Source organism: Salminus brasiliensis, chromosome 13 (genome assembly GCF_030463535.1).
Source record: "Salminus brasiliensis chromosome 13, fSalBra1.hap2, whole genome shotgun sequence".
NCBI classification, from domain to species: Eukaryota; Metazoa; Chordata; class Actinopteri; order Characiformes; family Bryconidae; genus Salminus; species Salminus brasiliensis.
The window spans coordinates 32,454,203-32,470,242 of record NC_132890.1 but is presented as its reverse complement, the minus strand read 5'-3'; the positions used below and the strand labels follow the sequence as shown (position 1 = coordinate 32,470,242).

Sequence of the window (16,040 nt, the reverse complement as noted above, 5' to 3'; positions counted from 1 at the left end):
AATCCACCCCACCTGACTCATCTAATTGTTGCCTCCAGAAATCTGCGGTTAGCTGAATGAGCTATGTTAGGTGGAACTTGCAGGAAGGTTAATATCCAGAAGGAGTTGGTAAGCACTGCTCTAGATACTGTACTGAACTTTACTGAACACAAGAGGGGAAAAAATTAAAGTATGCTTTACAACACATTGGTCTCTTTCACTATTGACATTTAAAATGATTTATCATAACTTAAAAGTATGAGGGGTAAATAATACTGGATTATCATCATCAGGCCTGCTTTCCAAACCAAACCAGTGTTTTCTGTTTTCACCACCAGGGAGCGCTGATGTTCCAGCATGCTCCATCACTTGTGAGCTGAACTCAGTACAGGGCCCAAAACAAGCACGGCAGAGTAAACCATTGCAGGCACACACCTAATGAAGCCTCATCTAGCCATGTGGTCTGAGCTGAAAGACATGAAGCAGATAGCTTCTACTTGGTGGTCTGTATATCACTCACAGCACCAGTAATCACCGGCATTCGTGAAAGCTCGTGTTGCTTCAAAACCCCCAGCATGTGTTTTACAAATGTGAATCTTATCAATGCGCTTCTGGCAGTGTATCAGAATCTCTAAAGTTTGGAATACAATTTCACAAGAACTGAGTGTACAAGGCCACTCTTAAATACCAGCATCTATAAAGACCCAGTGGCTTTAGTCTGCCCGCTAAAGCCACTAAAGAGTGGAAGGCAGTATGAACTGGGCAAAAAGTTGCTGTTTCCTGTGTTACCTTCTTTAAGGGTTGTAATGGTATTGAGGGGGGTGTCATCCTTTACAAATATATTATATATTATATATTATATATTATAAAGTATGATGCTCACCTCAGTGTTACTGGGAGGGGTTTATATCCTGTTGGTTGCATTTGGTAGTCCAGATTACACTTACTGATATCATACATAAACATGATGATAATTTATTTATTTATTTATTTATTTATTTATTATTTATTCAATTATTACAATAATCAACCAATCAACATAAAAAAAAAATAAATAATAATGATAATAACTTAGCATGATAAATTTAGTCATTTAGTTAATAATACTTATATTGTCATTATTAATAAGGCCTGTGTTCTGTGGAGCATTCTTGCTTTCTTGCACCTGCCCCTCGCCTCCAGGCGAAACCCTCCTCTCCCAAACTCAGTCTGTCTTATCTGTAGAGTGAACAGATGAGGGTCTGCATGCGTTTTTACGCATTTTCAGCTCGTGCCGTAGCTAAGTCGGTTGCTATGGTAATGATGCAGGCGTGAAAAACATTGCCTGGTAGCGCGTTTCCCAGGTAGAAACGATTTGGGCATTCACACGTCTGCAGTTTGGATTAGATTTGAACCTGGTTCAGTGTTTTAAACCACATATTAAGGAAGTTTGAAGTTAGAACAGTTTAATTTCTAATCACAAATAAATCAGACTGGGCCTCTATGTGTGAACAGAGTGGTCTTAAGAATGTATGATTACTGGTAGGCAGGTAATTTACAGGATAATTTCAAGATTATCCTTCCCACAGTGGGGAAATTCACAAAAATGGCTCAGTTCATGATCCGTAAAAAAGGAGTGTGTGTCTGAAGAACCTTTAACTTGGGATAGAAACCTTAAGTAAACTTGTAAAAGGTTCTTTACACTCATTACACACATTACTCTTCTACAAACATGGTCCTTTAAGGAATCTAAAGTGCTTCTTCTGTGGCATCGCTTAAATTAACCCTTTGCAGCATCTTTATTTTTACATATATATGGAATATATATATGTACATATATGGACTGTCTGTGAGTCCTCATTCCTTGTTAATGAGTTTATTATTATTATATTGGAGTAAAAGGTCCACCTTTGCAGCTCTGACAGCGTTCACTTTTCTAGGAAAGCTTTCTACAAGACTTTGGAATATGTCAGCAGGACGTTTTGCTCATTCATCCAGACCAGAATTCTAGATCATCCCAAAGGTGTTTAATGGGGTTGAGCTCAGGGCTCTGTGTGGGCCAGTCAAGTTCCTCCACAACAAACTCGCCCAACCATGTCTGTATGGACCTGTTTTGTGCACTGGATCAGATAAGGGCCTTCCCCAAACTGTTTCTACAAAGTTGGAAGCATTCAGTTGCCCAAAATATCTTGGTCTGCTGAAGCATTAAGCATGCTGAAGCACTTCACTGGACCTAAAGGGCTTACAGGCCGACCACTGAAAAACAAACCCATAGCATTATCACCCTTACACCCAACTTTACAGTTGGCAAAGTGCAGTCAGTGCAGGCAGTTTTCCTGCCAATCGCTCAAACTGCCAGATAGAGAAGCTGGTTTGTCACTCTACAGAACCACTGTGGAAACTCTACAGTTTCCACTTTTCAATAATACCACTCACAGCTGACGGTGGAAGATCTGGGGGGGGGGGGGGGGGGGCATTTCACCAGCTGACTTGTTGTTGCAATGGTGGCATTACAGAACCATGCTGGAATTCAGTGAGAGTGAGCTCTTTGGAGCTAAAGGCAGACTGCATGGCTAGGTACTTGATTTCATACCTGTATTCAAAGGGGTGTGTCCCAATGCTTTTGTTTATGTGATGTATGTAGATGTGAATAACCACCAATCTTGTAAACTAGTCTAGAACTTTGTTTGTTTTTACATTAAGTTCTTCAAATTCACAGATCTTGTTTTTGAACATGGCTCTGAAGGTAACCAAAAATGGCTTCTCTATGGCTTCGCTCAAAGAACGCTTTGGGGCACCTCTTTGAAAGAGTGTAAAGAAAAAAGCAAAAACAAAAATGAGAAATGTGATTATCGGGATCTACTTCTTCAACCAAGTACAAACCCGACTTCCTCCTGAACCGAGTCGATCAAGCCGATTGGCTGCTATAAAGTCATTACACGCTCCCTGCACACATTTATTTCCAGGGGTCATAGGCCTTCAGGTGACAACTTATCCTGCCAGGTTCACGGGATGTCCACAAATGAGTAAAACCCCATTTGACTGGTATACGAAGTGTTTCGCCTCAGGGTTTCCCATCAAGTTAAGAACATGCGTCAAAGCCGCGGCTGTGTTCGCTTTGTGCCTCCTCTGTAACCGTCTCCTCACACCTCTAATGGGCTGGAAAATGACTGTAAATAGCCTGCGGTGCTCCGCAGCCCCGATCCTGCTCTGGTAATGTGCGGTAATCACTCACGTGACCTCCCATCGCTCTCTGCACATCCCATTATGTCTGCTCCCACTTTGCATGCCTTCGTTAAAAAATGCTTTTCTTTGTTTGTTTATTTTTTATGGGGGGTCAGACTGTTAACTCGTTTCGGTTATATATTTTAGGGTTTTTTTGAACTCTCAATCCTGCAGGGATGTTGAACAGATGTGCATGAGACTCTTTGTTCTGTCTAATTGTGACAAGACCCTGCACTTCCGAAAAGCCACGCTGAAGTAAGTCTTCTGGGTCAGGTTAAGATGACCTTTGTCCTTCCTGTGACATAGAGTTCGAGTAACTTTATTGTGTGACTGGTGTCGAAGCTTCTGCTTTTCTCAGCAGAACCAGCAATGCCAGTAAGGTGGAACCTAGAGTTCCCATCACCCTATAATAAGCCATATTTTTACCGTAATCACCAGATGGAGGAGTGACACATACAGCCCTATTACAGTTACTCATTAAGCCCCACCAGCTTTTCCCTAGAGGGGACATAAAAATTTTCCCTATAAGGACATTAAAATGAGTGGGAAGTCTGACATGTGTGTCTCACATACTGCACAGACAAGGCATCAGGTCCGCCATGGAACACAACATGACCATTCTATGACCACCTATGATGGAACACAGCCCAATAGGATTTCCCATGCGTGTCCAATCACTGCTTTTCTCAGAAGACACTCCTTGATATCAGCTCTCTTCCTGTCTTTCATCTCTTCTGTTTCTCCCTGATGAGACCGAGCTACAGCCAAGATGGGTCTTACGTGAACTCCCCTCCCCTATTGTCTCCCACTAGAGATATTCTAACCAGGGGCAACAATGAGAGCATTCAGGGTGCCTTTACTGGCGTCTTTGTTCAGCTCTGTCGGGTCAGTAATGACTACGAGGCACTCAGGGCCAGAGTGACTCCTGATAACCCACAGTGCTCTCTGAAATGGGGCTGAATAGGCACTCTATCAGATCATGGCAGTGTGGAGGTGTTTAGTCTATGTCAGCCAGGGACAACAGGACAAGAGGAGCATTTGTGCATCTGCCTGGCGTGTGGTTTTGGATGACAGTACTGAGGGAAGTGGTGGTGGTGGGGAGGGGGTGGTCCAACAGAGTGATTGAGACCAGCTTCTTTTTCGAACATGTGAGAGAAGTCTCTACAAGGGTAAGAGAGGGAAAAGGCCCCAGTAATTTCAACCAGTAAACAAACCTCTGCGCATGTTTTTAGCCAATGGAAATATGTTAGTTAGAAATATGTGTGAATATGTTAAAAACAAACCCCAGAAACATCATGTTATAAACAAGAAAAATCATATTGAAATTGATCATAATAAAATATAAATAATACTGAGTAAATTAAATATCTACAGCTGCAGTGGGTCTTGACATTGAACAGTTTCTGCATTCTACAGAAGGATATATATATATATTTACTAAAGCAGTTAAATTCCTTAAAATCCATATGCAAAAATGTGTTTATTGTAATTAGGGGATATTAAAAAAATAAAAAAATCAGAAATCAGAAAAGCAGTTTACATTTATTCACTCCATTATTTATTCATCTATTACAGCAAGATTCATTCAAAATAAAGTACAATATAGTAAATGTCATCTTATACACATTTGACTCTTTTACAAGACTTACAATATAAATTATCCAGAGTTTTGTAATAATTAGGAAACATCTGTAGATACTAGTGACTGAGATAGCCTTTCAATAAAAGTCTTTTTGTGAAATCTCCCAAACATCATCCACTATTTGGCCATCATGTTCTTTTTTGTATTCCTCTCTGGCCTCAGTAAGATAATGTAACACTTTGGGGCAAAGATACACAGTAGAAGGCCGTAACTGGAGGCCAGGATGGCAAAGACCTCCACAGCCACTGTATACTTCCCTGGAGAGCTGACGTATGCTGGTACGAAGGCGATCCACACAGCACAGAAGATCAGCATGCTGAAGGTGATGAATTTGGCCTCGTTGAAATTGTCTGGAAGCTTCCGGGCAAGGAAGGCCAGCAGAAAGCAGACGGCTGCCAGTAGGCCAATGTAGCCCAGGACCAGGGAGAAGCCCACGACTGAGCCCACCGCACAGAGCAGCACAACTCGTGCTCCGAGCTCACCACCTGCAGTTTCTGAGGGTAGAGGTGGTGCCAAGACAACCCACAGCACACAGATCCCCACCTGCACCAGAGTACAGAAGAAGATACCTGCCCTCTGCTGAAGAGGCCCAAAGTACCTCATTAAGTTTGATCCAGGCAGAGTTGCTCTGAAGGCAACCAGAACCACCACCGTCTTACTGAGCACACAGGCCAGACACACCACAAAACTGATCCCGAACAGTGTGTGACGCAGCATGCAGGACCAAGGCGCTGGCCGGCCAATGAAAGCCAGTGCACACAGAAAACATAGCGTAAGTGACACAAGCAGCAGGAAGCTGAGCTCTGAGTTGTTGGCGCGGACCAGGGGGGTGTCTCTGTGAAGGATGAAGGCACCCAGGACACCTGTGGTAAGAATCGCCCCAGCAACAGACAGCACAGAGAGGACGATGCCCATGTCGTCTTGAAAGGACAGGAACTCCACTAGCATTGGGACGCATTCTGTCCGATCAGTGTTGGACCAGAACCGCTCTGGACACTTGGTGCACTCTGTGGAATCTGGAGAGACACAGCAGTTAAACTATTGAATGTAATAAAGAGAGAAAATGATAACAACAAAAAAAATGCCACATTTTTAGCATTTAACAATAAACTTCCTTCTGCTTTCAAGGTAGTTGTACAGTACCAGTAGCACTGCTGATCTCCCCTTTAGCACACGGAATACAGTCATAGCAGCAGACAGGCTTCCCTTTCTGCACAGCCTTCCTAGTGCCCGGGGGACAGCTCTCACTGCACACAGACACCGGCACCTCAATCGCAAAAAGACGAAGAGAAGAAATCTCTGTCAACTTCATAGAAGTGCAAATTGCCAGCAGAGGGAACAGGAAAAGGACAGATTGCTTTATTCAGCTGCACTGGCATGAAATCCTATTCCTTTCTTTCATGTGTAAGATAAATAGACATGCACACACAGGCCCGTAACTACAGCACACCTGTCCCACACTGCGCAGCCCCTCTATACTACCATTCTATCCCTTTCCCCTACAAGGATGATAATTAGGTTTCCTCAGGCAATACCCTCATATGCTGGCTCGGTGCTATGAGAAGACCAGCTTAACACAAACACTTCTTTAGCTCTGGAGCTTGCTGAGGAGTCTCTCTCTCTCTCTCTCTCTCTCTCTCCCTGGCTCTAAACCACAGCTCAGCTCTGCTGGTCCCCCAGAGCTCCGAATATGTGAAAAATGTGTCTATATAAATACAAGACACTTCTCAAAGAAGTGTCAGTGATGAACAAACCCTGCCAGATCCCTCAGACTATTGTTCTCTGTTTGTTTTGTGTTTTTTTTTATCCAGTCTTTAGTTTTGAATTTAGAAATGTGTTACCGAGAACCAGCCAAAGCATTCTTACCTCGTCATCCCAGCCTCCTCCCCAGACCACTTTTCCAAAGTCCAGCTGGAAGTCTCGCTCTGGTCCTCTCGCTACATCAAATTGCCCAACCTGGACAAACTCCACCTTTCTTTCAGCCCCCATGTGCCAGTTAACGATATCATATGAGGCAGATGGGTCCCCATTTTCATCAAAATAGACCAACTCGCCTTGTGGTGTCGTAAATTTGACAGTCTTTAGGTAGTGCAGAAGCTGTCAACAAATAGTTATAAAATTACATACTGCAATTTGGATAATGTCTATGACAGAGCGTCAGCAAATTTTTATTTTTATTGTCTACATTTTATGCAAATCTTCATATAGAATAAAGCCAAAGACAGTAGACAGCTCTTTCTGTACCTGTTTGGGTCTTATTGGTTTAATATCAGGGCACTCCCCATTCCCAAAAGGCCCTTTGCCAGGCTGACAAGCCAGCATGTTCTGAATAGCATTTGCAATAGCATAGACAGCCTTGTACACATTATAGTTGATATCGGAGTACATCTCGCCCTGTTCCTCCACTTTTTCCAAACCTGTACAAAGTGGTCTTGGTGGTCCAGACAGGGTTTCCTCCCCAAATCTGCACCCAAACAGTTGTTCCCAGACATTCTGTACCAGTGGGTTCTTCAGGTGCTGGTCAGAACCCAGTTGAGTCAGATAGGTGCCCAGACCCTGGATGTCAACCCTGCGCAGGGCAAAGCCCAAGGTGCCTGCCAAGCAAGTCGCACTCAAAGCAGAGTGCTGGCTGGAAGTGCTCCAGGCTTCAGTTGCAATCCACTGCCTGTCAGTCACATTCTGCCTCACGACCTCCTTCAGCAAGACCTCCATATCAGGGCTGATAGCAAAGGTCACCACCACCCTGGCCTTGGAACTCTGGATTCTTTCCACAATTCGCCTGATCCTGATCGGTGCAAATGATTTGGGGATAACCTCGATGTAATCAACGCACACATCTGAATCTTTGAGCTCCTGCAGGAGTAGCTGCACACCACTTTTCCCGTAGGCATCGTCTCCAGAGATAACCCCAACCCAGGACCATCCCATCAAGCGCAGGAGACGGGCCATGGCTTTAGCCTGGAAGGCATCACTTGGAACAGTGCGAAAGAAGGTGGGGTACCTGGTACGGTCACTGAGACAGGCGCAGGAAGCAAAGTAGCTAACCTGAGCACATGGAGCACAGAGAAATTAGAGCAAATACATCACATTTTGTCGGTTGGGATTCTCAACTTTTGCTTAAGGATAGTATAAAGATGTACCATGTACCATGGGGATGCCAAAAACACCCAGTGTATCAGCCACCACTATCGAGGCAGAGGAACGTGCATCACCAATAATGATGGGTACATTGGGAGCCTTGGTGCACTCTTCCCAAGACACTGTCTCCTCCTGCCCTGTCACCAGTGATAGTGCTGCTCTCAGAGTGCTGCCCTCAGTCAGGCAAGTGTCTGCAGCCAGGTAACCCAGTGTTAGGTTGGGCAACAGGGTTGGGTCCCGGTTTATTTCTTCCACAGTGAAGATCATTGTCTGGAGCCAGCGGTACGAGCGCAAGTCAGCACTGAGACATAAAGAAGATGTTCAGAAGGCCTTCACAGCTTAATACAGGAATTACATAAGGAGAAAGAAAATATACCAGAAAAGCCAAAAAACAAGTCACCAAACACCCACCTTTGACACCGGCCTTCCTGCACTCTATGTGTGAAAGTGTGGTCAGGTTCAGGACCTTCAAAATGAACAGGGAACAGACCCCCAATAATCACATCACCCTCCTTATACAGGCTTCCTGGGACGGACCTGCTCTGCAGAGTACAGGGGAGTTGCATGAAGGAGCATACCCAGACAGGCCCAGCCAGAAGTCCCAGCATCCACAGCCATGCACCCACAGCCATTACCTGACAAGAGAGAGAAAGTGACAGAGTGAGGAAAAGGAAGATGAATTTTGGGCCTCTCCTGAACAGGGAGACAGAGAGACAGAGAGAGGGAGAGAGAGAGGGAAGGGAGAGGAGGCTCCAGTTTAGTAGTGGAAAACTTGCCCAGAGCAAAAAAACATTTGGCGTAATTGGAAGATGTCCTGGTGGACCTGGTGTAATTTTCCAGGCCCACCACAACACTGACAGCAGTATTCATCTATTGTCCATTTATCAGGGAGGTGCTTGGACCTACTTTATCCGTGTTTGTAATGTGAGGATGTATACAGGTGGTGAATATGACAAATGCCCATGTCCATGCATATAAAGACTAATGGGTTTGGTGTATTTGTGGGTGTATGTTTTTGAGAATGCTCCTTGATCCTTATCCACAGGGAAAATAGAGACAATTAAACCAAATTAACCACATCAGGGTTAATCGCTCTGTTTTTCCAGGGCTGTGAGCTCATAATCTCTTTTGTCCTCAACAATTTCTCTCTCTTTTGAGACATGCAAACACACACAGGACCATCGTATCATGGACAATATCAGCTTAAGACCTTATGCTCACATAATGGAGCAATCTGGTAGAGTTCAGAAGAGGAGAGACGGTGGATGACCTTCTCGTCTAAGAAGAAAGGTTTATCTCCAGAGTGTAGTGTGCTATCTATGGCACTGTTAATGAAGTGGGACCCCTCTAAATAGGAAAGGTAAGAGAGAAAAAGAAGAGAAAGGTTCAGTTCTTTCTTTAGCTTTCTCCTCTCGCAGAAAATTGGGCTACTGATTGTAATGCTCTCTCTTAGGCAATCCTGCACTAACTGTGCTCTCCATTAATCTTGAGTTCATTTTGTGTGACATACTAACTTTACTTTAGCTTTAGCCTTAAATACACAAGGTAAGAGAACAACTGTGGATGGTGCCAGGTTCCTTTACCTGATTCCATTTACATAAGTTGACCATACATCCTCATTTTGGGAGGTGAAAAGTGAGTCCGGCCGAGATTTAAAAATTTTGTAAAATGTCCCGGATTTCTCATGGATTTCACATCGCCATTTGTTTCTACAGGCACTACAGTACCTAGATCTACATGCAGCCACTGGTCAAGCAGATTAGGTCCCGCCTTCTTACCGCCACTATTGGTCTACATGCACCTGCATCCATATGCAGCCATTGGTCAAACCAGAGATCTTGGCGAGAGGAGAATTACCTTTCGACAATGTTTGTCAGACACTAGAGTGCGCTTCCGAGCAAGTCCAAAATGAATGGGTTAATATAGAGCATTTGAGCAAAATCATAGTTGGCAAATGTTTGATCATTTTCCTAATGAAAAAAGCTCTTATTTCCTCAACACCTCAACATAGAACAGCACCAAATATTTCAGAATCACAGAAATCACAGAATCACAGAAGCTTTACAACTTTTTTTTTTTTACAGTTATAAGGCAACTTCAGCGTCGGCTCGCCAGCCATTTAGAACTCAGTAGCAATAATGCTAATCTCTATTGCCCAAAACTTGCTTATTTTTAGGTGTTTTCCCCCCTTTTTAGTGAAATACATCACACAACTTAAAAGAAGGTGGATAAGTGGATAAGTGGTTAACTGTTCATTATTTTAACCAAAACTTGACGTTTAGCTCCATTCACCACCATTCATTGTGGACTTACTCCCCCCCAACCCCCTATTGGCATGTTGCAGTCATTATTAAAACAAAGGGGACGTATAAAGTGACCAGGTTCTCTATAATCCGACCACAGCCTAAAAACGCATAAACACAAAAATAAAAACAAAAACACTAATCAGTTAGCCTTTACCTGACTTTTTTATTTTATTTATGGATTTATTATTTATGTATACTATGTATTTATACATTGGCATTAAAAACATGTAATATATTTGCTGATAAAACTTTTTTTTTTCTCTCTATAAGCCAGTCTGTTTACTCTGGGACCATTTTTGCAATGTCGCCGGGCAATTATTTCCAGTCACATGAAACCAGGCTCCAATCTCTGTGACTGGGGAGAGACCAAAATGCTCTAAACCCAACGACAAATTACAGTTTCAAAAAATGACTAATAAAATCTGACAAAAATTGTTTGAAGGGAATGGCTACATACAATTTGTTTTTTTTAGGTGGGATTGAGCCTTAAAAGAATTTCTATTCATATTTCAACCAGTATTTGGTCACCACCTTCATATTGTCTTTGTTTTTACTGCTTTTATTTTAAGACACATTAAAATGACATGAAAGGAGATGATTAAATAATATAAGCTATTAATTAATAATATGTTTGTAAATGTGTAAATGGTTATGTATTAAGGTTTATTAATTTAGTTGCATGTTTTCACAGACATGTAACTCCCTCACACACACACACACTGTGACGGTCCTACAACTTAGGCCTACTTGACTCCCCCAGCCAAAACATCCTAACCATGGCAGACACCCATGCATCTCCATTGTCCTCCTCACTAAATGGTCACCCTAGTTCACATATGTACAAACACTTTGACTTTGTGGACAAATCATTCTCTGCTCTTATTATTGTTTGTCTTCTGGTCTGTTGGCCACATTTCATTTCATTGATCTTTCTAGTGACAAAAAACAAAAACTATTTACTTTCTTTTTTCTGTTATTGAGTTGAAATATCGGCCTCTGCTCAATCATGCACTGCAAGTTATCTGAGCAGACCTCCCATCGGGGACATGGAGAGATTGTGCAGATTGAGGCCCAGCTGGAGGAGCCTCTCCTGGGAAAAGGATGAGGATAAGCTGTGGGTTCCTGACAGCTGGGACTGGCCCCCACTGAGGGTTGCACATACGCAGCTTCTCACATACACACTCCTACATAATTGAATGCAAACATCGTACACACAAGCACCATCTATGTGTGTGACAATTGAGCGTCCACACACTGATCTTATTTAGGTCTTCATTGATCACATGTGCCCCAGCACATATAAAGTTACCTTTAAATAAGAGCAAACATATTTCTACACCGGTTGCATCTGTCCATTTCCAGAAGAGCTGATGGACAGGCTGCCAGTCCAGTCTAGCTCAAGACTGCAGTTCCCCTGAGCAAGGTTTTTCCACTTGGCCTCACTGTTTGTGCATGTGTGATTATATGACATAGCATCCTCTTGAGCAGTGAGGCACATTTTGGAACTAAACAAGGACGTCAGGGACAGTGTTTAGAAGTCCCACACTTAATGTTGCCTGGAGGGCTATGCATTGCTATTGTGGACTCTCACAACTCTGTGTCCGTCGACCAACCAGCACAGAAGCATGGTCCCGGAAGGTAGGCCATTCCTGCATCACCAGGCTTCTAGCAGAGATTGAACTATAGCTTTAGCCAGGAGGTAGTTTAGTGTGAGGGGGTAGACTCAGTCTATAACAGTCTCTTTATCTCTAATATCTGAATAAAATATATGTGTATAAATTAATATTGAAGCTATTATTATTATTATTATTATTATTATTATTATTATTCACATTCTTTTCTTTGTGCTCATTGCTTTTCTTTCATTGTTATCCAGATTAGCATAACAATCAGGTGTTTCTGGGTCATATTTACATGCTTGAGTTCCCTGTTAGAATAAAAATATGTATTGCTATTGCATTTTTTACTTATATTACCTCACAGAAATTCATTAGCATGCACTTAAATCCCGTTGTTTGCTGCATGTAGATGCTACTCAGGAGCCCCCCACTTTGTTGCTGCCTGTTCTGCTGCTAGTGGGCTGGATCGTGGGCTGCGTGGTGGTCCTCTACTTTGTCTTTTTCTAGGTTAGTAAACAGACTTTAATTAGCAACAGAACACACATTATAGAGTTACATACACTTCATGTCCCAATGTTTGCGGACACCCTCTCTGATGAAAGCATTTCAATACTTTAAGTTGCACCCATTGCTGACACAGATATGCAAATGCACACACACAGCTTGTTTAGTCCCTGTAGAGATGTAGGGCTGCATGATATATCGATTCATCATCACCATGATCATCACCATTATCATCATTATCATCATCATCATCATCATTATCAACGCAGAATGTGCAGTGTCATTATAAGGCAAATTAAATCATATACACATCATTCTACAACTTGCTTGATACAACAGGAAAATCTGCCCTATTCTCATTTTCAATATTGTATATGATTATATGATAGATATATAATACAAACTGGTATTATACAATCTGCCCAATATAATTGATCTTACTGTTCTTACACTTCTTAACACTTAACCCTTTTTTATAAACTAAGGTGTATTACTCAATTGGTGGAGCTATTCTTTGGTAATAGTAGTTTGTGATAACACTTTTGGCCTGCCAGCAGTACATAGGCTTTTTGATTGGCTTAACATGGCTGACATGTTGGATCATTGACTTATGGAGAAGTGCAGGAATATATACTGCAGTACAGCAATAGATCGCAGTGTCCATTTATTTTTCCAATGGCATGCAGCCCTCTGGAGAAGTACAACCAATACCAATACCAATAGGGCAGATAAACATTAACCTATTGGAATCATGCCTAATGTCAGGCCTGAGCTAGAGGGCACTGAACTGTGGAGCAGTGGAACTGTGTTCATCTAATACTTTTGGGATGAGTTGGGGAGTTGGGGATGAGGTAAGGTGGTGATCATCCAACATCTTGACCTCACTAGATAACACTCTTGTCACTGATAACAAAAAAATCCTTACAGCAATGCTGCTACAACATCTAGCAGAAAGCCTTCTTCCCAGGATAGTCGACACAGTTACCCCAACAAAAGCAGGATTAACTCTTTTTTTAAAACTTTGATTAATGAGCAGGTGTCCCAATACTTTTGTCCACAGGGTGTATTACAAAAATGCAACTGTCCAAAACAATTGTGTGGCACATGGGATGGGATAGATTCAGAATTGTGCATGTAACCCTATACAGCACAGTTTTCAAATAGCATATTGTTGAAACTGAACCTTGTATCTCCATTTTTGTCATTTTGCTATTTTGTTATTCTTGTACAATGTACAATTTCATAGCGAGTAGACCAATAGAAATGGCCCAAAAAAATCCTTTTACACTGACTTTTATTGAAAGTTAAGGTTTTATGCTTGTTCGGTAAAGTTGGCATGTTGGAAATACAAGGTTTTGTTCATGATATGCAATATAACAAAAAAGAATGCGTTACTTCACCATTTTCATTTCTTATTTTTTTACCTTTGGTGCAATGGAGAAAGTCTGTATGGGTGTGTATGTGTTGTGTATCTGTTTGTTTCACTCTTGGTCACGCATGCAAGGCATATACACTTAGTGCAGCAACTGCAGCAGAGCACTTTTCTCCAAAAAGGCAGGCGAATAACATGGAAGTGGAAATGTAAATTAGATGGAAATTCGTGCTCCCTCTGAAACTGCACCCACTCACATTTTGAGCTCGTGTTTTCATGGTGACATGTTTTCCTCACAGGTTAAAACACAAGGTCAGTTCGGTATGAGTTATTTTTAGGTTAAGTGCCTCACTCAGCTGTGCAATTGCAGCAGGTTCAGCCCTTTTATCTTTCAGAGCGGGCTGAACAGAGAAATCACTGGTGAGCTTCCAGAATAGTGGCCATCATGTGCTGCGAGTGATCTCTGACCTTAGCCACAAGAGCAGGTCTCAAACCTACCCATCACTTAATCTGTGATTCATGCTTCAACTGGAATAAAATCCATTTTCAATTAATATTTTGATCATGTGATGTCCCAGCTAATGGATAACTTTTCTGCTGTCTTCTGTCAACAGGGAGGACACAGAAGATCTTGACCAAGAAGATCTTGGTGTTTCAAGCTGATGTATCTCCTAAGACCTGCTGGTGTTCATCTTTAAGAAGTATTATAGATGTGCTCATTTTCAGCACCTAAGTAAAATAGTATCAGTAGCATGCCACCTTCTGCACAGAGCCTGCATTGATTTTCCAAAGCTTTTAGTACAAAAGGAAACCATCATAATATTAATGAGGGACCAATCAAACTAATCTAACTGCCTGTCATAGATATAGATACAGATATTATAGTGGTATTTTCGTTTCTCATTATTATTTTTTTTTTCTTTGTATCATGGGAGGGTCATAATAACAGAAAATGACTTATTTGCATGTCACAGTTAATAGCAACATTGCCTGTCCCACTGTTGAAAATAGAGGAGAAAGGGCTGTGTAATCTAATAAAGAGCTACCTGGAAGCTACCTTAGTCACTACACATCTTACAAATCACTAATCCATCAATCCAACATCCAATTCCAGCAAATGCTTTTTTACATTATTCATTAAGCCTATGTCCTAACACATCCATCCTTTCATGTGATTTTTTAGCAGTATTCGACACCACAGCAGTATGTACGTTACAGTTCAAAAGTTTGGAATCACCTTCCATTTTAAGCGTTTTGGGTTTTTTAAAAAATGTAAAATCAATATTAAATATTGAATATTAAAAAGTAATACACTGCAATGCAAATTACACAGTTGTATACAGTTTTACTGTTTTTAGAGATTACATTTTTTTTTACTAATTTTAGAATCCATTTCAAAAGTTTCTAATTATTTTAATCATGAGATGTTACATACTGTACATTCAACCAAACTGGTTATATATTATTAACAACACCATTTCCAAACTTTTGAACAGTAGTGTTAATACACATTTAACAATGAAAATAATGTTACATACGCTATAAGTAGTACTCATGTTCAGGAATGTTCAGGAATAACAACAAAAATGCCTCTCACTTTTAGATTCTACCATTTAACCAGTGCCAACTATTGGGGCATTTTTATGAATCAACCAGCGTTCTTTCACCCATTTAACTGTTTTTTGACTAAATCTTTGGCGCTCTTTTACCCTGTGTCACCATTCAAATATTTCTTATAAAAACTAAAACACCATGTTTATCTACTGCTACAATGAAACAGTAGATTGTTACCTCTACTGTAAATAACAATCATGTTATGAAAATGAACTGGTTTCAAGCGGTACTCAAATCTTTTTTTTATTAAGTTAGTTGTGAAATTTGACATTTCCAACTAGACATTTCCATTATCTGTTCCTATAAATTGAGTATTTACACATAACACAAAACTTAAATTTAATGCAGTTAAATATCAAAATATCTAAAATAAAATAAAATATTTTATTGTTTAAATATTTTAAATTTCATATATCGATCAGTGCTGTCCAATGAAAAGCATGTATCTCCATTTTTATCTGTTTTATGTTTTCTTCATCGCTTGAACCAGGTAGCTGCTTCTGTACACTGTGTAAATAATTCTGGATAAATAAACCAATAGAAATACTCTAAAAATGTATGTACTTTCAGAGTTAAGAACATTTTTACCTTCCTATAAAGTCACCATTTTGGAGATACATGTTCTTCATTAGACAGCGACAAATTATAGGAATATTTCTTAC

At 41.1% G+C, this 16,040-nt stretch overlaps 2 protein-coding genes across 2 annotated transcripts; one reads left to right on the top strand and one right to left on the bottom strand.

Moving 5' to 3' along the window:
- Positions 1-4,942: 4,942 nt before the first annotated feature.
- LOC140575025 (extracellular calcium-sensing receptor-like) lies at positions 4,943-8,595 on the bottom strand. The gene is made up of 6 exons (XM_072695146.1): positions 8,375-8,595; positions 7,973-8,264; positions 7,070-7,870; positions 6,692-6,922; positions 5,969-6,092; positions 4,943-5,841 (listed from the first exon to the last, which is right to left on the bottom strand). Exons 1-6 carry the CDS (start codon positions 8,593-8,595, stop codon positions 4,943-4,945), a joined length of 2,568 nt encoding a protein of 855 aa, XP_072551247.1.
- Positions 8,596-11,894: 3,299 nt separating this feature from the next.
- Positions 11,895-12,395, top strand: LOC140575500 (sarcoplasmic/endoplasmic reticulum calcium ATPase regulator DWORF-like). Its single transcript, XM_072695849.1, has 2 exons — positions 11,895-11,907; positions 12,298-12,395. Exons 1-2 carry the CDS (start codon positions 11,895-11,897, stop codon positions 12,393-12,395), a joined length of 111 nt encoding a protein of 36 aa, XP_072551950.1.
- The last annotated feature ends 3,645 nt before the right edge of the window (positions 12,396-16,040 follow it).

What these genes read in the sequence shown, in the direction of transcription:
- LOC140575025 (XM_072695146.1), bottom strand. Translation starts at nt 8,595, where the DNA reads ATGGCTGTGGGTGCATGGCTGTGGATGCTGGGACTTCTGGCTGGGCCT. An exon ending in CAGGAAGGCCGGTGTCAAAG is followed by an intron (nt 8,265 to 8,374) that starts GTGGGTGTTTGG and finishes TTTATGTCTCAG; the next exon opens with TGCTGACTTGCGCTCGTACC. An exon ending in GTGTTTTTGGCATCCCCATG is followed by an intron (nt 7,871 to 7,972) that starts GTACATGGTACA and finishes CCATGTGCTCAG; the next exon opens with GTTAGCTACTTTGCTTCCTG.